This window comes from Caretta caretta, chromosome 23, assembly GCF_965140235.1.
Source record: "Caretta caretta isolate rCarCar2 chromosome 23, rCarCar1.hap1, whole genome shotgun sequence".
NCBI lineage: Eukaryota > Metazoa > Chordata > Testudines > Cheloniidae > Caretta > Caretta caretta.
The window spans coordinates 13,265,130-13,286,514 of NC_134228.1; the positions used below are offsets into that span (position 1 = coordinate 13,265,130).

Below are 21,385 nucleotides of genomic sequence, written 5' to 3' on the forward strand. Positions count from 1 at the left end.
GCAGCATAGACCAGGTTGTGAAAGAGACGCCAGAGCACAGAAGCCGCCAAGCTCCGGGGGCTGCCCAGGATTGGGACCTCCCCCCCCAGCCCCATTCCTGGGGGGGGGGGAATTGAGACAGGGAGGGGAAGTGGAGGGGTGCGGGATGGCTGGAGGATTGATAGCTCCTCATCTTCTGTTCCATGCCCCCCCCCCGGAGACAAGGGAAACCAGCATTCCCTGTGAGCGAGGGGTCCCTGTATACCCAGCCCCTGCGCTCCACCCCAGAGCCAGCTGCATCTCAGTGCCGGGCCAGGGGTCCCCATATAACTAGCGCTCCTGGCGAGGGCCAGAGCTCTCTCCTGGCTAGCCCCTCACTCCCAGGCGAAGGGCAGCAGTGGTTTAGCCTGGTTCTTTGGCAGCAGCCTCAGTTGTTTGTTTACACACACACCCCCGCCCCCCCAAAAAGAGAAACAGATCAGTAGCTTTTTGCTTCTGGCACACGGTTCCCTAGCGCCAGAGCCCAGCCCCCGTTCTAACCACTGGACCCCCCCTCCCCTCCCCTCCCAGAGCTGGGGGGAGAACCCAGGAGTCCTGGCTCCCAGCCTCTGCCCACACCACCCCACGCCCTCATGCAGGCCACCAGCACCCCAAGTTGGCCCAATCGCCCAGGCCTGGCGCCAGCTCAGTAGGGCAGGCTGGAGATTGTACCAGACTTGGGGGATCAACTCCAGGGGCCTGAGGCTCCGGTGTGGGGGGCAGGGCCAGGGGGGCAGGAGAAGGGGCAAGGAAGGTACCTCTGTGCCCTTGGATTTCCCCTGCCCAGCTCAGCCACCTCCTGCCTCTGAATCATCAGCGAAGGCCCAGCCACAGCTGGAGAGACTCACTCCTGTTCCTCACCCTCTCCCCTGCCCCCCACAACCCTGCTGGTGCCCCTCACTCCCAACCCGCAGCCCCCTGCTAGCCCAGCCCTGGGCTCCCCCAGTTGTCCTGGTGCCCCTCACTCCCGACCCACAACCCCCTGCTAGCCCGGCCCTGGGCTCCCCCCAGCCCTGCCGGTGCCCCTCACTCCCGACCCGCAGCCCCCTGCTAGCTAGGCCCTGGGCTGCCCCCAGCCCTGCCAGTGTGACAGTGGAGGGAGATTGAATGAGAGAAGGAGAAGAACGAAGAAAACAGGAAGGAATCCTAGGGTCGGAAGAGACAGAAAAATAATGGAGGGAAAGAAGAAAAGAAAGAAACAGGGAGAGACTATTTCCCAGAATGCCCTGCAGCAGCTCTGTGGTTCAACCCCCCTCCCTCCCAGGCCAGGGCATCCCATCAGGAATGAGAGGAATCTGCTTTTTAAACATCCGGCCTAGGGCTGGTCCCTGCTCTAACCATTACACCCCCTTCCCCTCCCAGAGCCGGGGAGAGAACCCAGGAGTCCTGGCTCCCAGGTCCCCCTGCTCTAGCCACTAGAGACCACTCCCCTCCCAGAGCCGGGGAGAGGACCCAGGAGTCCTGGCTCCCAGCTCCCCCTGCTCTAGCCACTAGAGCCCACTCCCCTCCCAGAGCCGGGGAGAGGACCCAGGAGTCCTGGCTCCCAGCTCCCCCTGCTCTAGCCACTAGAGACCACTCCCCTCCCAGAGCCGGGGAGAGGACCCAGGAGTCCTGTTGATGTGTGTAACTACAACTGGGGCAGAGAATCAGCAGCCAGAAAATGAGCTGAAGACACAACACCTGCTGTCCAGTTTGAAGAACCCTCCAATACTGGCTGGGAGAGGCAGGGACTGGGGCGCCGGCTCCCATCCGGCCCCAGGGCAGGGATTGGCTGGCTCAGGGGGCAGGGAATGGGGCCCGGCGCCTTTCCCCTCCAGGGGGCGCCGACTCCCATCCAGCCCCAGGACAGGGATTGGCTGGCTCGGGGCATGGGACCTTTCCCCTCTAGGGGGCGCCGGCTCCCATCTGGCCCCAGGACAGAGACTGGCTGGGAGAGGCAGGGAATTGGGCCCGGGGCCTTTCCCCTCCAGGGGGCGCCAACTCCCATCCAGTCCCAGTACAGGGATTGGCTGGCTCAGGGCATGGGACCTTTCCCCTCTAGGGGGTGCCGGCTCCCATCCGGCCCCAGGACAGGGATTGGCTGGCTCGGGGGGGTGGAGAATGGGACCTTTCCCTCTAGGGGGCGCCAACTCCCATCTGGCCCCAGGGCAGGGACTGGCTGGCTCAGGGGGCAGGGAATGGGGCGCAGGCCTTTCCCCTCCAGGGGGCATCGGCTCCCATCCAGCCCCAGGGCAGAGACTGGCTGGGAGAGGCAGGGAATGGGGCCCGGGGACTTTCCCCTCCAGGGGGCGCCGGCTCCCATCCAGCCCCAGGGCGGGGACTGGCTGGCTCAGGGGGGCTGGGAATGGGGCTTTTCCCCTCTAGGGGGCGCCGGCTCCCCTCCAGCGCCAGGGCGGGGACTGGCTGGCTCAGGGGGGCAGGGAACGGGGCTGTTCCCCTCTCGGCACAGTGTCGGCCCCGCTCTCAGGCTGACGTGCCCCATAACTCAGACCACACACGAGCCTCCCCGTTGCACCATGTTTTATTCACACAAGAGAAATGCTACCCAGATTCATCACCCCGTATAAATATTGCACTTGTGAAAAGGCCCCGCAGGGTCAACATTTCCCATGATTCATTGCTTTCCCCCCCCAGCAAGGAGCCGAGCGGCCCCAAAGGGCACATAGAGGTGTGGAATTGGGCCTTCCAACCGCATCACGGTGCCCAGCGGGCTGCATCTGAACGTGTATGTCTCCCCTCCGTCAGCCTCTCTCTCGAAAACGGCTGAACCAATTCGCCCCGAACACCCCCCACCCAACCCCACCTGCTGCAGAGATGGAGCTTGGGAAATGTCAACCCTGGCAGCTATGGTTTGGCTGAATTATAAGCAGCCCCCCCAAAAAGGGGGCTGGGAATGGAAACTGTTAAGCAACCTTAGGGCTGGCGGCTCTGCAGCTAAGGCTGGGGAGTCATACCGTTTAGGTGGAAATGGGGGGAGGATTGTGGAGAATAGGGTACATACCAATTGAGAGAAAACAGGGGTGGTGGTAGTGAAGGTTGTACCATGGGGGGGGGAAATTGGGGGGAGACACTGGGAGGGACATACCACTTGGGTGTTGGAGATTATACCATGGGGGGGGGGGGGCTGTGCAGACTGCGGGGGCTGTACCACTTGGGTAGAAATGTGGGGGGGTTGGAGTATAGGAGTTGTACCACTTAGGGGGGACCGGAGGGGGGATTGTGGACAAGGAAGGTTATGACCATTTGGGAGGGGCAAGGGAGGGGGCTACATTTTAATGTTTGCCCCCTTTCTTAAATAAATAGTGGAAGTAAAAAAAACAACAACAAAGAGGTGCCCAGAGGTAGGAAACAGGAATGAGCAGCACAAATGGGCTGCGGGCCGTTCCGTTAAGAGGCATGGTAGCCCCAATGGAGCGGGTGGTAGCCAAGAAATCTATGGCCCTGCCAAGGTCCTTAGCGTGTCTAGTTTGGGGAGACACCCTCGCAGACAGTTGGGGAGGGTGTCTGTGAGCCTGGGGGGGGGGTCCGGTGGGCCAGGCCCCCCAAGCAGCACCCTCGCCAGTAGGGGGAGCTCTGCCAGCTCGGGGGGCACCGTGTCCTTGGCTTCCTCATGAGCGGGAGACTTCTGTTTCACCTTCCAATTTCCTCTTCCGTTTCTCCATCACAGCTTCCAGTTCAGAGGTTTTCCTAAAGTCCTGGAAGGGCAAAGACTGCATTAGTCACGGCCCTAAATACCCGCGGCCCCCTCCCCGAGCCGGGAGAGAACCCAGGAGTCCTGGCTCCCAGCTCCCCGCTGCTCTAACCACTAGACCCCAGTCCCCTCCCAGAGCTGGGCAGAGAACCCAGGAGTCCTGGCTCCCAGCTCCCCGCTGCTCTAACCACTAGACCCCAGTCCCCTCCCCAAGCCAGAAAGAGAACCCAGGAGTCCTGGCGGGGGGGCAGGTGGGAGGGGGCAGATCGTGGTACCTCCAGCATGGCCTTGTGTACGGTGACCTGGCTGTAGACTCTGGCTCCTTCCTCGGGGCTGACGGCCTGGAACTCGGCCTTGGACAGCGAGAAGAGCTGAGACCCATTTAGCACCCCCAGGGTGCTCACCGTCCTGCGGGGGCAGAGGGAGCAGTCAGGCCCATTGCACCACAGAGCCCCCTCCCACTGATACCCCCCCTTCCCAGCGCTGCGAGCTTCCCCCAGCAGTGCCCCCAGCCAGTGACCCTCCCAGTGCTGCGAGCTTCCTCCCCGGCAGTGCCCCCAGCCATGATGCTGGTGGACGCCGAGGCAACAGTAACTTTAAACAGCACCACACATCCGCCCCTCAGGTGCCACGTGATTGGTTAATGCCCCCCATCCTCTTTTCTGATTGGTTCAATTAGTTATTAGCATCTTTTTGCCGCTTCCCTGGTGGCCCAATTAAATTCGATCATGAAGGATTCCACGGGAAGGTACCACCCAATCGTGGCTCACCTGGGCTCCAGCCGACCAATCGCAGGTGGCGGTTGTGAGCCGCCACCAATCAGGGAGCAGCCAGAGGACAAGTGGGCTCCTCCAGCAGGGAAGAACCAGCCAATCAGAGCGGAGAGGAAAGTTGCTTCAAGCAATCGTGGGGGGGGGTGTTTGTGAGTTCCACGAGCCAATCAGAAGCCACGAGGCTCCAGACCAACCAATCAGAGGAGAGAGAAAGGATGTGTCTGACAGCCGCAATGTCACAGCCCTTCCCCCCAACCAATCAGAAGCCGGGAGCTGCCGAGCCAGCCAATCAGAGTGGAGATAGGCAAGCAGAGGCTGGCAGGATGCCCCCGTCAATCAGAAACCAGGAGGTGCCAAGCCAGCCAATGGGGAAGCAGAGACGTATCAAGCTAGCCAATCAGGGCGCGCCCATGTGCCCGCGCCCATCCCGGGGCCCGACGCCCACTCACAGGGGCTCGAATCCCTTGGCCTCCAGCCAGGCCTGGACCTGGCCGGGCTGGGAGTCGTGGTCCAGCGGCACGGCCGTGTCCGGAGCCCGCTGCACCCGGAAGGGCTTGGCGGGGCTGCCCCGGCCGGCCGCCAGGCGCTGCAGCAGCTCCTCGTTCAGCCGCTCTGCGGGACAGAGCCGCCCGTTACCCAGCATGCACCGGGAGAGGCCACCCACCCAGGGGGCGGGGCCTGGGGAGCCCCCCGGGATAACCCCCCTCCTCCCCACACAGAGGGGGCGGGGCTTGGGGACCCCCTCTGGGATAGCCCCCCCGGCCTCCCCACACACAGGGGGGCAGGCTCTCCCATAGGGCACACACCTCCTCCCCCCTCATGTAAAGGGCGGGGTCACCATGGGGAAGCTATGAGGGGCGAGGCATGAGATCTCCATGGGGATGCTCTCCCCTCCTCCCCACACACACACACACGGGGCAGGTCCTGGGGTCTCCATGGGGTACTGCCCCTCTCCCCTCACATATAGGGGGCTCCTTACCTCTCTCATTGGGGTCTAGGCCAAGCCCCTCGCAGCCGTTGCACTGGGTCCCGTTCAGGGCCGAGACCTTTTTCTTCGGAGCTGGCAGGCCTGGGGGGCCCTAGTCAGGATCGGAGGCAGGGGGAAGAAATATTAGTGCCCCACAGTCCCGCCCCCCTGAGCCAGCCAGTCCCCACCCTGGGGCCAGGTGGCAGCCAGCACCCCCTAGAGGGGATAGGCCCCGCGCCCCACTCCCCGCCCCCCTGAGCCAGCCAGTCCCCACCCTGGGGCCAGGTGGCAGCCAGCACCCCGTAAAGGGGACAGGCCCGGAGCCCCACTCCCCGCCCCCCTGAGCCAGCCAGTCCCCCCCCGGGGCTGGGTGGGAGCCGGCACCCCTAGAGGGGACAGGCCCCGTGCCCCATTCCCCGCCCCCCTGAGCCAGCCAGTCCCCGCCCTGGGGCTGGGTGAGAGCCGGCACCCCCTAGAGGGGATAGGCCCCGCGCCCCACTCCCCGCCCCCCTGAGCCAGCCAGTCCCCGCCCTGGGGCTGGGTGGGAGCCGGCGCCCCCGAGAGGTCGAATTCTCCACTCCTGTATTGCTGGGCTCACCGGGGCTCGGGCCTGGCCGGGGCTGTTGAGCAGGTTGCCCGGGTCGCGGTTCTGGGGGCCCGGGAGGGGGCTGAGGATGTTGAAGGGGACGTAGCCTTGCTGGCCGGAGCGGTTCTGAACCTTCCACCACTTCCTGGAGTTGTCCAGCACCTGGAGGGAGAGACGCTGAGCCACGGGCACAGTCCCGGCCAGGGCGGGGAGGTGTGCCCCAGCGCTGTGAGCTTCCCCCCAGCAGTGCCCCCAGCCGGGGACCCCTAATGTTGTGCACTTCCCCCAGCAGTGCCCCGGTGCTATGAGCTTCCCCCCAGCAGTGCCCCCAGCTGGGGATCCCTGATGCTGCAAACTTCCCCCCAGCAGTGGCCCAGTGCTGCAAGCTTCCCCCCAAACAGTGCCCTGGCACTGTGAGCTTTTCCCCAGCAGTGCCCCCAGCCAGGGATCCCTGATGCTGCGCACTTCTCCCAGCAGTGCCCCGGTGCTGTGAGCTTCCCCCCAGTGGTGCCCCCAGCCGGGGACCCCTGATGTTGTGCACTTCCCCCCCCCAGCAGTGCCTCGGTGCTGCAAGCTTCCCCACAGCAGTGGCCCTAGCTAGGGAACCCCACAGACAGACTCACCTCCAGAACCTCCCCCTGCGGGACAGACAGCTCGTTGCTGTTCCTGGCTACAAAGTCGTTCTTGCAGCTCACCAGCCTGCATTCTTCTGTATGTCTATGGCTGGGGGGAGAGGGGAAGAAAACTGGGTCAGGGGGAGTGGGGTCTAGTGGTTAGAGCAAGGGGGGCTGGGAGCCAGGACTCCTGGGTTCTCTCCTCAGCTCAGAGTGGGATTGTCCCTTATTCCCCTGCCCCCCCCCCCCCAGGGAACAGAACCCCCCCCCTCCCCCCGCCGTACACATGCTGCGAAATCAAAGCGGCTGCACCGCGCCGGGGCCCAAGGGATCGCATCCCGCAGTGCAGGGGGGGGACCGGGCAGGGGCACCCCCAGCAGCCAAGCCCATGCAGGGATCAGGGGGAAGGAGGGAGAAAGGTCTATGCCCCCCCCAAGTCTTCCGCCCCACTCCCTACCTTGGCTGGGCTGCTGGGGGGGGGGGGCGCTGGCAGGACGGGCTCTCTCTCCTCCGATGTCTTCCTGTTTCGTTCCCTCCTTCCTCTCTATCCCCATCAAGTGGCCCCCCGCTATGACATCTGGGGCAGCCCTCCCCAGCCTATGCCCCCCCGGTGTGCCCCCTTCCCAGTCACCAGCCCCTCACTGAGACCTAGGGTCCTATGTGCCCCCCCACTCCCCTGCCCCCCCAATATCTAACTCCCTCCCTGCCCCCCAACCAAACCCTAACCCCCTACCTATCTCACCCCCTCCACTGCCCCCTCCCTCACCCCATCCATCTAACCCCTCCAGCCTGAATCCCCTCCCTCCCCATAACCACCTTACACCCCCAAGCCAGCCCCATAACCCTCTCTGCCCCCCAGCCTCCCTCCCACCCCCTAACCTTTCCCCGCCCCCCTCACCACCGAACCCACCTGCCCCCCCACACACATAAAGACAAAGAGAAACAAAGAGAGAAAACAAAGAAAAGGCCTTTTTAGGTACCTCAGCTCAAATGCCCCCCCTCAGACCCCTCCAACCTCAGCTCCTTCCTCCCTATCCCCCTCCCACTCTGGGACATCCCCCCAACCTCCCTGCACCGAGCCCCTTCCCCCCACAGACTTCTCTGAGCCCCAGCACCCCACTCCCACCTGCCCCCCATGCAAGGGGGTAGGGACAGCTTTGAGGGACTGGGGCAGTGTGCGGGGGGGGGGGGCACGGGCTGGGGAGATACGTACCCTTTGGCTTCAATTGGAGGAGCCGATTGCTGCAGAAAGAAGGGGGGGATGGAGTGAGTGGGGGGGAGCGACCTCCCTGCTGTAACCCCCTGTACCCCACTGCACCCCCCAGCCCTCTGCCCCCACCTCCCACCCTCTGATCTCTCTTGCACCCATTTCCTAGTCACCCCCTCCCCCCACTGTGCCCCCCAATCCCCACCCTTCCCCCCGACCAGCACCCTCCCTCCACACCCCACATTCCTGCTCCCATCCCCCCAACCACCCCCCATTTATAAGCCCCTTCCCCTCCCCCCCACACACACCTGCCTCCTCCCCACCCCACACTCCCCTCTGCCCTCATCGGATGAGGGGTCGCCTCTCTCCCACGTCAGTCACCTGTGCCCGGCGCGCTTCATGCCGGTGCTGGGTCTCCACTGGATCCTCCCAGGGCTGCCCGTCGGGGCCCCGGGGCAGCGGTGCCCAGCCGCGTTGGAAGGTCGGGGTGTACGGGGCGGCGTAGTCCCCGGGGAACTCCACCCTGTGGGGAGAGACAGACCCACGGATGGCTGGAACCAGGGCGACCTCCGGGAATGGTGGGCAGAAATCAACGGGCAGAAATGGAGGGGGGTGGGGGGTTGAAAATCATGGAACCCGAGGCAACCATCATGGGTGGGGAAAAAAAAAAAAATCACAGAATCCAGGGCGAAAATCTCGGCTCTGTGGGCAACAATCACGGGTGGAAACCCTGGGCAAACGGTGGAATCATGGGGGGGCGGAAATCGCGGAATTGTGGGGGAGAAATCAAGGAATGACAGGCAACAATCATGGGTGAAAAATCGCTGAACCGTGGGTGAAAATGAAGGAACCTTGGGCAACAATCATGGGTGAAAATCACAGACTCGTGGGTGGCAAATCAGGGGCAAATCAGTGGAATCACGGCGGGAGGGGGGGGGGGAATCAAGGAACCTGGGGCAGAGCCCAGGCCTGGCAGAGTCGGGTTCAATCACAGGCAGAGACCATGGAGAACCAAAAGCAGCGCCCCAGCTCTGCCCCCCCCCCCCGCCCGCCCCACTAGCCCCAGGGTGAGCGAAGTACCGGGGCCGGGTCCAGTTGTCACCCAGCGAGCCCCACAGCTCGGCCTTCTGGGCCCCCAGGCAGCCCCGCAGCAGGGTGACGGCCTCCCGGGTCAGCATGGGGGAGCGGATCTCGCTGGCAAACTCTGGCCCCCCCGACGACTCCACCACCTCGGGGCGGGGGGAGGGAACAGGGAGAGGTGAGAGAGACCCCCGCATCCCAGGCCCCCCTTGACCAGGGTCAGCAAGAGACTCCCCACTGGGATACATAGCCATAGCTCTGCCCCTTCCAGCCTCCCGCTATCTCCCCTTCCATCCCCTGCAGACCCCCAGATCCCCACCCCCACCCCCCAGCCCTTCCAAGGAGACACCAACTGCCCCCCCTCCAGCCACACCCCTCCTGGAGCCGCCCCCCCACCTGGGATCCCTCCCTTACCCCCCCAGCTCCCCCTATGGTAGGATCCCTCCCCCAATCCTCCTACATCCAGATCCCCACAACTCCAGACCCTGTGGTCCCCTCCCCTCCTACCCCGCCCCAGCTCAGAGCCCCCAAACACCCAGCTGGGATCCCATCTTCTCCCCAACCCCTCCAGTCCCGCCCCTGGCCACATCAGATCCCCCCAGGCTCCCCTCAAGTCAGGGTCATTCCCCCCAATCCCAGCTCCCGCAGGCCCCTCCCTTCCCCCCGCCCAACCCCAGCACTGGCAATTCCAAGCCCCACAGCTGGGGCTATGGCAGCCCCCCCACACTTCTGCCCCCCAACCCCCCAGTCACCATTTTCAGGAGGCCAAACAGGAAGTGAACCAGCTCCTCCGAAGTGGGATTCAAGATGTTTGACTGGAGTCTTGCCTGGGGAGAGGGGGAGGGAGAGAGACCCCCCACTCTGGTCAGTGAACCCCACAAATTCCAGACAGGGAGGGGGAGGGAGAGTGACCGGACTCCTGGGTTCTTTCACTAGGGAGGGGGGTCCAGTGGTTAGAGCAGGGGGGTCTGGGAGCCAGGACTCCTGGGTTCTACGCCTGGTTCTGGGAGGGGAGTGGGCATTAGTCGATAGAATGGGGGGAAGGAACGCTAGGAGCCAGGACTCCTGGGTCCCATCCCCGGCTCGGGGGAGGGGGGGGCACAAATGGGGACCCCCGTTGCGGGGGGGAGATACAGGGCCGCGTTTCCCCCTCCCCAGCAGTCACTCACCAGGAGGCTGAAGGAATATTTCATCTTGGCCAGGGTGTCCTCGAACTCTTCCATGGTGGGTGGCCTGGCCCGCAGGGTCAGCAGCCCCTCTGCACGGGGAGGAAAGGGTTAACCCGGCGCTGGGGGGAGGGGGAAAGGGGTGTCCGAGGGGGGCTGCGGAGGAAGGTGGGAGGAAGCTCAGCCCTAGGGCGTCCCCTGCAACGGGCAATTCCAAGTAGGGGGGTGTATTGGTGGGGCAGACAGGGGAGATCTCGGGGGACAGAGGGGTCTCTCTCTCACCCCCAGCTCCTGGCAGCGCCCCTTGGCATGGACGGTTCCCAGTGGCGGGTGTATGGGGGGCAGGAGGGGGTGGGGGGAAACAGGAGGTCTCGGGGGGGGTGGCAGACGGGGGGGGGGTCTCGGGGTCTCTCACCCCCCGGCTGGCGGCGACGCCCCCGACTGGACTGTTTCAGCTGCTCCAGGACCCGCGAGGCCTCTGCCGATTTCTGCAGTTTGGCCATGAAAGCTTCGATGTCGTCGAAGACCCGGTTCAACAGCTCCTGGGGGGGGGACGGGGGGCTGAGGGTGAGCGGAGGGGGCCCCTCTGCGCAGCCCCCAGAACCCCCACCCCCAAGTCCCTGCCAGCTCAGGGGGCAGGGCTGCAGCAGATCGTCCCCTCCGCCCCCCCACCAGGAGATGGGGTGAACATGAAACCTCAGCCCCACCTCATCCCTCACCCCCGCAATCTCCTCTCCCCCTACTGCCCCCCAGCCCCCCGACACCCCATCCCTTGTACCCTAAACCCCCAAGCCCCCAAATCCCGCCCCCCAGCCCAACTCACCACATCACACTCAATCCGCAGTGCGCCTGGGTCCGGGGGGTCAGCTGGGGGCAGAAAGGACAGGGGGTCAGGACTCCTGGGTTCTCCCCAGGCTCGGGGAGGGGAGTGGGGGCTAGTGGTTAGAGCAGGGGGGAAGGGAGCCTGGACTCCTGGGTTCTCCCCCAGCTCAGGGGGGTGGGGAGGAGAGTGGGGTCTAGTGGTTAGGTGGGGGCTGGGAGCCAGGACTCCTGGGTTCTCTCCCTGGCTCTGCCCCCGCCCCCCCAACACACACACCTGCATCTCTCTGACTCTGCGCCTCCATCTCGTTCGGGGTGATCACCACCTTCCTGGGGGGCGTTGGGGGCCGGGAGCCTGTCCCCTCCGGGACCGGTGGTGCCCCGTTCTGCATCTTCTCCTGGTTCTCTCTGCGAAGGATATGGGGTGCGGATTGATGGGCGGGGATGGGAGACACCCAAAAATATACCTGAGCCCCCACCTCTCAGAAAGACATCCCCTGGCTCCCCAGTCTGCCCCATCACCCCCAGCCTAGAGGGGGTCCCCCTACACCCCTCTAGTCCCATCTCTCCTGGAGGCTGCCCCTGTCACCCCCCCTTCCTCTTTCTCCCCTCCCCCCAACTTCCAGCAGCCCATGTGGGGGTCCCCCTTTCACCCCCTCTGGACCCCCCCATAACCCCACGCCTATTTGCTCCTCTTCATGTCTCTGAGTGGCCTCCCCATAACCTCACCGCTCTGGTCCACCCCATGACCCCCACCCACTGTGGAGTCCCTCCTTTATTTTAGCCACCCCAGAACTCCTCCAATGACTCCCCACATCGGGCTTCCACTTCACCCCAAGGTCCCCTGTACATCCTGCATCCAGGCCAGAGCATCTGCACCCCACATCCCGCCCCAATATGGCCCCCCCCACACTTTCTGGGGTTCCCCCCAATGCACCCGCCCAGCCAAAGTCCCCCAAACTCCAGGGTCCTGCCCCACCTGAGCGTCTCTTTCCTCTGAGCGTTGCTCCCCGATTTGAAATCCAGCAGAGCACTGTTAATGTCGTCCCGGATCGGCTCCGCCTGCGGGGTGGGGGGAACCGTACAGGTCAGATACCGGGGTAGATGGGCCCATGAGTTTGTCCTGAGGGGGGTGGGATACCAGGGTAGACAGGTCTACGGGTCTGATCCAGGGGGCAGGGAGGGGGGCGGGATACCAGGGTAGATGGGCCCGTGGGTCTGATCCAAGGGGTGGGGGAGGCAGGATAGCGGGAACCCCCTTGTGTGGGTCCGTGCCAGCTAGATCAGAACACCCCGCTTTTGCAACCTGCTACCCAGCATGCCTCGGGGTGGCTGGCTCCCTTGGCATGGGGGCTGGAGGAGACACATCAGCATTTTCCCCTCTGGGGAAAAAAGCCCCACCTTCCCCCAGAGCCAGACCCCCACTTCCCCACTAGAGGGAGGGGCCAACAGCTGTCAATCCTCCATGGGGAGGCAGGACTTCCTGGAATGCATCCAAGGCCCTTTGAAGCTGATTGGCTAATGCAGCAGAGAAATCCCTCCCATTGGAAGACGGGACTTCCTGCATTGGACACTACAGTCCTAAGAAGTTGATTGGCTGCTGCCACATGGGAGTCCCGTCCCCCTCCCAAAAGGCGGGACTTGCTGCGATGTCCTGGCTCAAGAAGTTGATTGGCTGACGCTGCCTGGAAGTTCCTCACACTGGCTGGAAGGCGGGACTTTTCGCAGTGGAGATTGTGGCTCTGGAAGCTGATTGGCTGATGCCGCATGGCAGTCCCTCCCATCAGAAGGCGGGACTTCCTGCCATGTGGGAGCCACATCCTGATTGGCCCATGAGGGCTTGTCCCTAGGGGCAGTGGTGGAGCCAGGGGGCATGATGCAAAAAAGGGGTGGAGCTATCACTGCCCAGGGCTGTTCAAAGGCAACCCAGGAGTCCGGGTGAATGCCAGGGCAGCAAAAAGGGGGGTGGGGCTAGTGATGTCACCATATAGGCGGGACCAGTGGATCCCAGTGCCCTATAAAGGCAGCGGGCGCATGGTGGGAGCATCCCCAGAGGAGGAACCCAGGAGTCCAGCTGCAAAGGGGTGGGGCCAATGCGTTCAAGTGAAAAGGGCGGGGCTAGTTATGTCAACCAAAGAGGGAGGACCCAGTGGCACTTAAAGAGGCAGGATCCCCTGGGCAGACCAGGAACCCAGGCGTTCGGGCGAGGGTCCCTCCCTCCCCCCCGCAGTCCCCGAGGGCGGCTCCTCACCCCGATGTGGGTGCACTGGAAGAAGTGGGCGTCGGGCTGGGTCTGCTGGGGCTCCTGGCACACAAGGAGCAGCAGGGAGCGGGCGCGGGCGCTGGGCAGCACGGCCTCGCAGCGCAGGACCCCCGCCAGCCCGTAGTTCTCCAGCTCCTCCTGTGGGGGGCGACAGAGTCACGGCCGGCCCGACACCCCCAGAAACACCCCCAGACCCAGCGCCCCCAGACCCAGCCCCCCCGCCAGCCCGTAGCTCTCCAGCTCCTCCTGCGGGGGGCGACAGAGTCACGGCCGGCCCGGCGCCCCCGGACCCAGCACCCCCAGACCCAGCCCCCCCGCCAGCCCGTAGTTCTCCAGCTCCTCCTGTGGGGGGCAACAGAGTCATGGCCGGCCCGACACCCCCAGAAACACCCCCGGACCCAGCGCCCCCAGACCCAGCCCCCCCGCCAGCCCGTAGCTCTCCAGCTCCTCCTGCGGGGGGCGACAGAGTCACGGCCGGCCCGACACCCCCGGACCCAGCACCCCCAGACCCAGCCCCCCCGCCAGCCCGTAGTTCTCCAGCTCCTCCTGCGGGGGGCGACAGAGTCACGGCCGGCCCGGCGCCCCCAGAAACACCCCCGGACCCAGCGCCCCCAGACCCAGCCCCCCCGCCAGCCCGTAGCTCTCCAGCTCCTCCTGCGGGGGGCGACAGAGTCACGGCCGGCCCGGCACCCCCAGAAACACCCCCGGACCCAGCACCCCCAGACCCAGCCTCCCCGCCAGCCCGTAGTTCTCCAGCTCCTCCTGCGGGGGGCGACAGAGTCACGGTTGGCCCGGCACCCCCAGAAACACCCCCAGACCCAGCGCCCCCAGACCCAGCCCCCCCGCCAGCCCGTAGCTCTCCAGCTCCTCCTGCGGGGGTCGACAGAGTCACGGCCGGCCCGGCGCCCCCAGACCTGCCCCCGGACCCAGCTCCCCCTGGCCCAGCCCCCCCAGCCCTTCCCCCAGCCCCAGCCCCCCCCCCACACTCACATACCTTGGAGTGGACGTCGAGCAGCCTGATGGCCGACCCAGTGACCTGCAGCAGCATCTCCTGGGCCCAGACCTGGTCCTGGGCCTCCATGGCGGCCACTCTGCGCACGGCGTCCTCCAGCTCCGCCGCCTCCCCCACCGGGAACGTCACCAGGTGCTGGGGGGGGCAGGGGGTGAGCCCAGAGCCGCCCCCATGCAGCCCCCGGGCCCAACGCCCCCTAGGCAGTCCCCCCCGATCCCCACAGCCCACAGCCCCCCCCAGGCTCCCAACACCCTTCTCCCCAGGCTCAACGCCCCCTAGGCAGCCTCCCCGATCCCCACAGCCCCCCCAGGCTCCCAACACCCCTCTCTCCAGACCCCCCCACCAATCCCTACAGCCCACAGACCCCCCAGGCTCCCAATACCCCTCTCCCCAGCCCCCCTGGCCCAAAGCCCCCTAGGCAGCCCCTCCCCCCGATCCCCACAGAACCCCCAGGCTCCCAACACCCCTCTCCCCAGCCCCCCGGGCCCAACGCCCCCTAGGCAGTTCCCCCTCCACACCTCCCAGACTCCCAACACACTCCCATGCAGCCCCAGCTGCACCCAGCCCCGAAGCCCCTTTCCTCCAAACAAACCTTAACACCCCCCCCCCAGGACTGCCCCCTGCGGCCCTTAACACCCCCCTTTGGGGCCCTGCCCCATCCCCCACCACCACCAGACAGCCAGTTCCCACCCTGGGGCCAGATCGGGGCTGGGGCCCCCTAGGTACCCTCTCCCTAGTGGGGCCCGTGTGACCCCCAACCCTTGCTCCCCCCCAAACTGCACCCCCAGAGCCCCAGGCTCACATTGACGGTGTATTGGGAGACGTCAGCCATAATGAAGTTGGAATATTTCTTCCTTTGCTCTGTGAAAAGAGATGGGGAAATTATAAAGGGGGCCTGGGGCCCGGGGCCTGTCCCCTCTAGGGCGGGGACTGGCTGGCTCAGGGGGGGCGGCGAATGGGGCATGGGGCTTTTCCCCTCTAGGGGGCGCCGGCTCCCATCCTGCCCCAGGGCGGGGACTGGCTGGCTCAGGGGGGCAGGGAATGGGGTGCAGGGCCTGTCCCCTCTAAGGGGCGCGGGCTCCCATCCTGCCCCAGGGCAGGGTCTGGCTGGCTCAGGGGGGGCAGGGAATGGGGCGCAGGGCCTGTCCCCTCTAGGGGGTGCCGGCTCCCATCCTGCCCCAGGGCAGGGACTGGCTGGCTCAGGGGGGCAGGGAATGGGGCGCAGGGCCTTTCCCCTCTAAGGGGCGCGGGCTCCCATCCTGCCCCAGGGCGGGGTCTGGCTGGCTCAGGGGGGGCAGGGAATGGGGCGCGGGGCCTGTCCCCTCTAGGGGGCGCCGGCTCCCATCGGGCCCCAGAGCAGGGAGTGACTTTCCCAGCATGCCCTGGGGAAACCAGTTTGGTGGCTGCAGCTGGGGATTAGCAGGACACCCCCTCCCCCCCCTTTGGCTCCAACCTGGGCCTCCCTCTCGGTTTCTCTTTTGGTTTCCCTCCTTGGGCGGGGTCGGGGGGGGCAGGTCCTGGTGCTCAGACCAGAGGAGAAGGCGGGGGCGGGGGGGCGGGGGGGCGGGGGGGTTGAAGCCCTTTATTTCCTTTTGGACTTTTGCCAAGTCGGCCTCCGGACTGCGCCACCCCGAGTCCCGGCGGAAACGCAGCGACTGCAGCCAGCGGGGTCGGCATGAGACCCGACAGTAACACTGCGGCCCAGCAGAGACCCTACAATAACAGCGCCCCGTGGACGCCCCCCCCGCCCAGCCCAGAGACCCTACAATAACACCGCCCCGTGGACGCCCCCCCCGCCCAGCACAGAGACCCTACAATAACAACGCCCCGTGGACGCCCCCCCCGCCCAGCACAGAGACCCTACAATAACAGCGCCCCGTGGACGCCCCCCCCGCCCAGCACAGAGACCCTACAATAACACCGCCCCGTGGACGCCCCCCCCGCCCAGCACAGAGACCCTACAATAACACCGCCCCGTGGACGCCCCCCCCCGCCCAGCCCAGAGACCCTACAATAACAACGCCCCGTGGACGCCCCCCCCGCCCAGCCCAGAGACCCTACAATAACACCGCCCCGTGGACGCCCCCCCCCGCCCAGCCCAGAGACCCTACAATAACAGCGCCCCGTGGACGCCCCCCCGCCCAGCCCAGAGACCCTACAATAACAGCGCCCCGTGGACGCCCCCCCCGCCCAGCACAGAGACCCTACAATAACACCGCCCCGTGGACGCCCCCCCCCGCCCAGCCCAGAGACCCTACAATAACAGCGCCCCGTGGACGCCCCCCCCGCCCAGCACAGAGACCCTACAATAACAACGCCCCGTGGACGCCCCCCCCGCCCAGCACAGAGACCCTACAATAACAACGCCCCGTGGATGCCCCCCCCGCCCAGCACAGAGACCCTACAATAACAACGCCCCGTGGACGCCCCCCCCGCCCAGCACAGAGACCCTACAATAACAACGCCCCGTGGATGCCCCCCCCGCCCAGCACAGAGACCCTACAATAACAACGCCCCGTGGACGCCCCCCCCCCACCCAGCCCAGAGACCCTACAATAACACTCCCCGTGGACGCCCCCCCCGCCCAGCCCAGAGACCCTACAATAACACCGCCCCGTGGACGCCCCCCCCGCCCAGCACAGAGACCCTACAATAACACTGCCCCGTGGACGCCCCCCCCGCCCAGCACAGAGACCCTACAATAACACTGCCCCGTGGACGCCCCCCCCGCCCAGCACAGAGACCCTACAATAACACTCCCCGTGGACGCCCCCCCCCGCCCAGCCCAGAGACCCTACAATAACACCGCCCCGTGGACGCCCCCCCCGCCCAGCCCAGAGACCCTACAATAACACTGCCCCGTGGACGCCCCCCCCGCCCAGCACAGAGACCCTACAATAACAACGCCCCATGGACGCCCCCCACACCCAGCCCAGAGACCCTACAATAACACCGCCCCGTGGACGCCCCCCCCGCCCAGCCCAGAGACCCTACAATAACAACGCCCCGTGGACGCCCCCCCGCCCAGCACAGAGACCCTACAATAACAACGCCCCGTGGACGCCCCCGCCCCGCCCAGCACAGAGACCCTACAATAACAACGCCCCGTGGACGCCCCCCCGCCCAGCACAGAGACCCTACAATAACAACGCCCCGTGGACGCCCCCGCCCCGCCCAGCACAGAGACCCTACAATAACAACGCCCCGTGGGCCCCCCCCCGCCCAGCCCAGAGACCCTACAATAACACCGCCCCGTGGACGCCCCCCCGCCCAGCACAGAGACCCTACAATAACAACGCCCCGTGGACGCCCCCGCCCCGCCCAGCACAGAGACCCTACAATAACAACGCCCCGTGGACGCCCCCCCCCCGCCCAGCACAGAGACCCTACAATAACACCGCCCCATGGACGCCCCCCGCCCAGCCCAGAGACCCTACAATAACAGCGCCCCGTGGACGCCCCCCCCGCCCAGCACAGAGACCCTACAATAACACTCCCCATGGACGCCCCCCCCCGCCCAGCCCAGAGACCCTACAATAACACTGCCCCGTGGACGCCCCCCCCGCCCAGCACAGAGACCCTACAATAACAACGCCCCGTGGACGCCCCCCACACCCAGCCCAGAGACCCTACAATAACACCGCCCCGTGGACGCCCCCCCCGCCCAGCCCAGAGACCCTACAATAACAACGCCCCGTGGACGCCCCCCCGCCCAGCACAGAGACCCTACAATAACAACGCCCCGTGGGCCCCCCCCCCCGCCCAGCACAGAGACCCTACAATAACACCGCCCCGTGGACGCCCCCCCCGCCCAGCACAGAGACCCTACAATAACAACGCCCCGTGGACGCCCCCCCCGCCCAGCACAGAGACCCTACAATAACACCGCCCCGTGGACGCCCCCCCCGCCCAGCACAGAGACCCTACAATAACAACGCCCCGTGGGCCCCCCCCCGCCCAGCACAGAGACCCTACAATAACAGCGCCCCGTGGACGCCCCCCCCGCCCAGCCCAGAGACCCTACAATAACAACGCCCCGTGGACGCCCCCCCCCCGCCCAGCACAGAGACCCTACAATAACAACGCCCCGTGGACGCCCCCGCCCCGCCCAGCACAGAGACCCTACAATAACAGCGCCCCGTGGGCCCCCCCCCGCCCAGCACAGAGACCCTACAATAACACCGCCCCGTGGACGCCCCCGCCCCGCCCAGCACAGAGACCCTACAATAACAACGCCCCGTGGACGCCCCCCCCCCGCCCAGCACAGAGACCCTACAATAACAACGCCCCGTGGACGCCCCCGCCCCGCCCAGCACAGAGACCCTACAATAACAACGCCCCGTGGACGCCCCCCCCCCGCCCAGCACAGAGACCCTACAATAACACCGCCCCATGGACGCCCCCCGCCCAGCCCAGAGACCCTACGACAACACAGCAGCACCCCAAAGACCTGCGAGAGACCCTACAATAATACCGCAGCCCAGCTGCTCTCGCCCCATCCCCCAGTCCTCCTCTTGCCCCCCCAGTCTGTGCGCGCCCCCCACCGGAGACTCACCATAGATCTCCCTGGCACTGGGCTTGGAGACCTCGCTGCGGGAAGGGGGAAGGAGAAAGAGAAAATTAAACAACAGGAGAACAGAGCCAGATTGCTGGGGTCCCGCTCCCGCCCAAAAGTCAGGGAGAGAACCCAGGAGTCCTGGCTCCCAATCCCCCTCTGCTCCAACCACTAGCACCCCCCCCCCTTCCACAGCCAGGGGGAGAACCCAGGAGTCCTGGCTCCCAATCCCCCCTGCTCTAACCACTAGTCCCCCCTCCCCTTCCACAGCCAGGGGGAGAACCCAGGAGTCCTGGCTCCCCACCACGTACTCACCTGCCTGAGGAGCTCATGGTGTTGACAGAATCCACAATTCACACTTCACCTTCTAAGTTCAAAGACAGGGAGAGAATCATTCACAGAGTCTGGGGGTGGCACCCTCCCCCCTGCAGAGCCGGGGAGAGAACCCAGGAGTCCTGGCTCCCAGCCTCCCTCTGCTCTAACCCCTGGCCCCCACTCCCTTCCCAGAGCTGGGAGAGAACCCAGGAGTCCTGGCTCCCAGCCTCCCTCTGTTCTAACCCCTGGCCCCCACTCCCTTCCCAGAGCTGGGAGAGAACCCAGGAGTCCTGGCTCCCAGCCTCCCTCTGCTCTAACCCCTGGCCCCCACTCCCTTCCCAGAGCTGGGAGAGAACCCAGGCGTCCGGAACGGGCCAGCCTCTCCCTCGCGTCACGCCTCCCGTGTTTCGCCCCACGCGGAACTGGTCCGTTTATCAAGGGTGTGGGAACAGACTATTTCCCTCCACCCGCAACCCGCATCCATGGGGGGGAGCCCCACGCCCCAAGGGGGGTGTGACTGTCCCCTCAGCCCACATGCCCCCCCATCCCTGGGGGGCTGGGCTCACCCCCTCCAGTCTATCCCCCCACCACACTTACCCGATCTCTCGCCGGCTATTCAGACGTTGCCCGGCCAGGGGTGGGAGAAAGAGGCATCTCAAGTGTGTTGGGGGGAGATGCTGACAACGGGGGGGGACACCCCTCAGTCCCACCAGATCCGGCTCTTCGGTGTCCAGGGAACCGTCCGTTCCCCTCTGTCACCTGGGCACAGGTGTGTGGCGCGATCCCCAGCAGCCGCGCCCGCAGCATACCTGGGCAGGTAACCATGGGTCCCGCCCCCCCGGCCTTCCACCCCCTTGTCCCCGCGCCAGCTGCTCAACCAGCTGTGAAGACGCAAAAGAATTCCCCCTCAGCCCTGGGCGGGGGCGGGTGGGGGCTGGGAGCCAGGACTCCTGGGTTCTCTCCCTGGCTCTGGAAGGGGAGTGGGGTCTAGTGGTTAGAGGAGGGGGGCTGGGAGCCAGGACTCCTGGGTTCTCTCCCTGGCTCTGGGCAGGGAGTGGGGTCTAGTGGTTAGAGGAGGGGGGCTGGGAGCCAGGACTCCTGGGTTCTCTCCCTTGCTCTGGGCGGGGAGTGGGGTCCAGTGGTTAGAGCAGGGGGGCTAGGAGCCAGGACTCCTGGGTTCTCTCCCTGGCTCTGGGCGGGGAGTGGGGTCTAGTGGTTAGAGGAGGGGGGCTGGGAGCCAGGACTCCTGGGTTCTCTCCCTTGCTCTGGGCGGGGAGTGGTGTCCAGTGGTTAGAGCAGGGGGGCTAGGAGCCAGGACTCCTGGGTTCTCTCCCTGGCTCTGGGCGGGGAGTGGGGTCTAGTGGTTAGAGCAGGGGGGCTGGGAGCCAGGACTCCTGGGTTCTCTCCCTGGCTCTGGGCGGGGAGTGGGGTCCAGTGGTTAGAGCAGGGGGGCTAGGAGCCAGGACTCCTGGGTTCTCTCCCTGGCTCTGGGCGGGGAGTGGGGTCTAGTGGTTAGAGCAGGGGGGGTTGGAGCCAGGACTCCTGGGTTCTCTCCCTGGCTCTGGGCGGGGAGTGGGGTCTAGTGGTTAGAGCAGGGGGGCTGGGAGCCAGGACTCCTGGGTTCTCTCCCTGGCTCTGGGCAGGGAGTGGGGTCTAGTGGTTAGAGGAGGGGGGCTGGGAGCCAGGACTCCTGGGTTCTCTCCCTGGCTCTGGGCGGGGAGTGGGGTCTAGTGGTTAGAGGAGGGGGGGCTGGGAGCCAGGACTCCTGGGTTCTCTCCCTTGCTCTGGGCGGGGAGTGGGGTCCAGTGGTTAGAGCAGGGGGGCTAGGAGCCAGGACTCCTGGGTTCTCTCCCTGGCTCTGGGCGGGGAGTGGGGTCTAGTGGTTAGAGCAGGGGGGCTGGGAGCCAGGACTCCTGGGTTCTCTCCCTGGCTCTGGGCGGGGAATGGAGTCTAGTGGTCAGAGCAGGGGGTTCGTGGCTCCGGCACAGAGTAAGAGCTGCAGCGATGGGGCTAGACCAGCCTCTGGTGTATCTCCCTGGCCGAGCCGGAACCGAGAGCTGGGTGCGTCCTGCACAGGGGCACGGAGCAGGAAATACCGGCCCAGCAGGTCAATTGCCACGGCCGGCGGTGCAGCTGCCTCTGGGGTGGGGCAGAGGGGCTGTTTATACAGGGACCCCTGGCCTAGTAGTGACTGCCACAGGAGTGAGTCCCCACCCTGCTCCCAGCAGCCCACCACCCCCTGCCGACCCCCCGCCCCACTCCCCACAGCCCAGCGCCCCCCACTGACCCCCTGCCCCACTCCCTGCAGCCCAGTGCCCC

General features: G+C 65.9%; 1 protein-coding gene across 2 annotated transcripts; it reads right to left on the reverse strand.

Moving 5' to 3' along the window:
• Window positions 1-2,521: 2,521 nt before the first annotated feature.
• Window positions 2,522-19,849, reverse strand: EPS8L1 (EPS8 signaling adaptor L1). Of its 2 annotated transcripts, XM_048832466.2 has the most exons (21): window positions 19,664-19,849; window positions 19,067-19,115; window positions 18,752-18,786; window positions 14,999-15,057; window positions 14,179-14,331; window positions 13,173-13,322; window positions 11,901-11,983; window positions 11,199-11,329; window positions 10,926-10,969; window positions 10,518-10,644; window positions 10,106-10,194; window positions 9,689-9,763; window positions 8,937-9,085; window positions 8,238-8,379; window positions 7,863-7,891; window positions 6,659-6,758; window positions 6,048-6,197; window positions 5,462-5,561; window positions 4,932-5,094; window positions 3,985-4,117; window positions 2,522-3,713 (listed from the first exon to the last, which is right to left on the reverse strand). In XM_048832466.2, exons 2-21 carry the CDS (start codon window positions 19,081-19,083, stop codon window positions 3,627-3,629), a joined length of 2,016 nt encoding a protein of 671 aa, XP_048688423.2. In that variant the 5' UTR covers window positions 19,084-19,115; window positions 19,664-19,849; the 3' UTR covers window positions 2,522-3,626. The 2 variants fall into 2 exon arrangements, with proteins under 2 accessions (XP_048688423.2, XP_048688424.2); XM_048832467.2 differs by lacking the exons at window positions 2,522-3,713; window positions 4,932-5,094 and having other exon boundaries at window positions 3,996-4,117.
• Between the last annotated feature and the right edge of the window lie 1,536 nt (window positions 19,850-21,385).

Excerpts from the sequence above, each read along its gene's own strand:
- EPS8L1 (XM_048832466.2), bottom strand. Across the intron at positions 13,323-14,178 it reads TGCTCGACGTCCACTCCAAG|GAGGAGCTGGAGAACTACGG; the intron begins GTATGTGAGTGT and ends CGCCCCCCACAG. Across the intron at positions 9,086-9,688 it reads TGTTTGGCCTCCTGAAAATG|GTGGTGGAGTCGTCGGGGGG; the intron begins GTGACTGGGGGG and ends CCCCGCCCCGAG.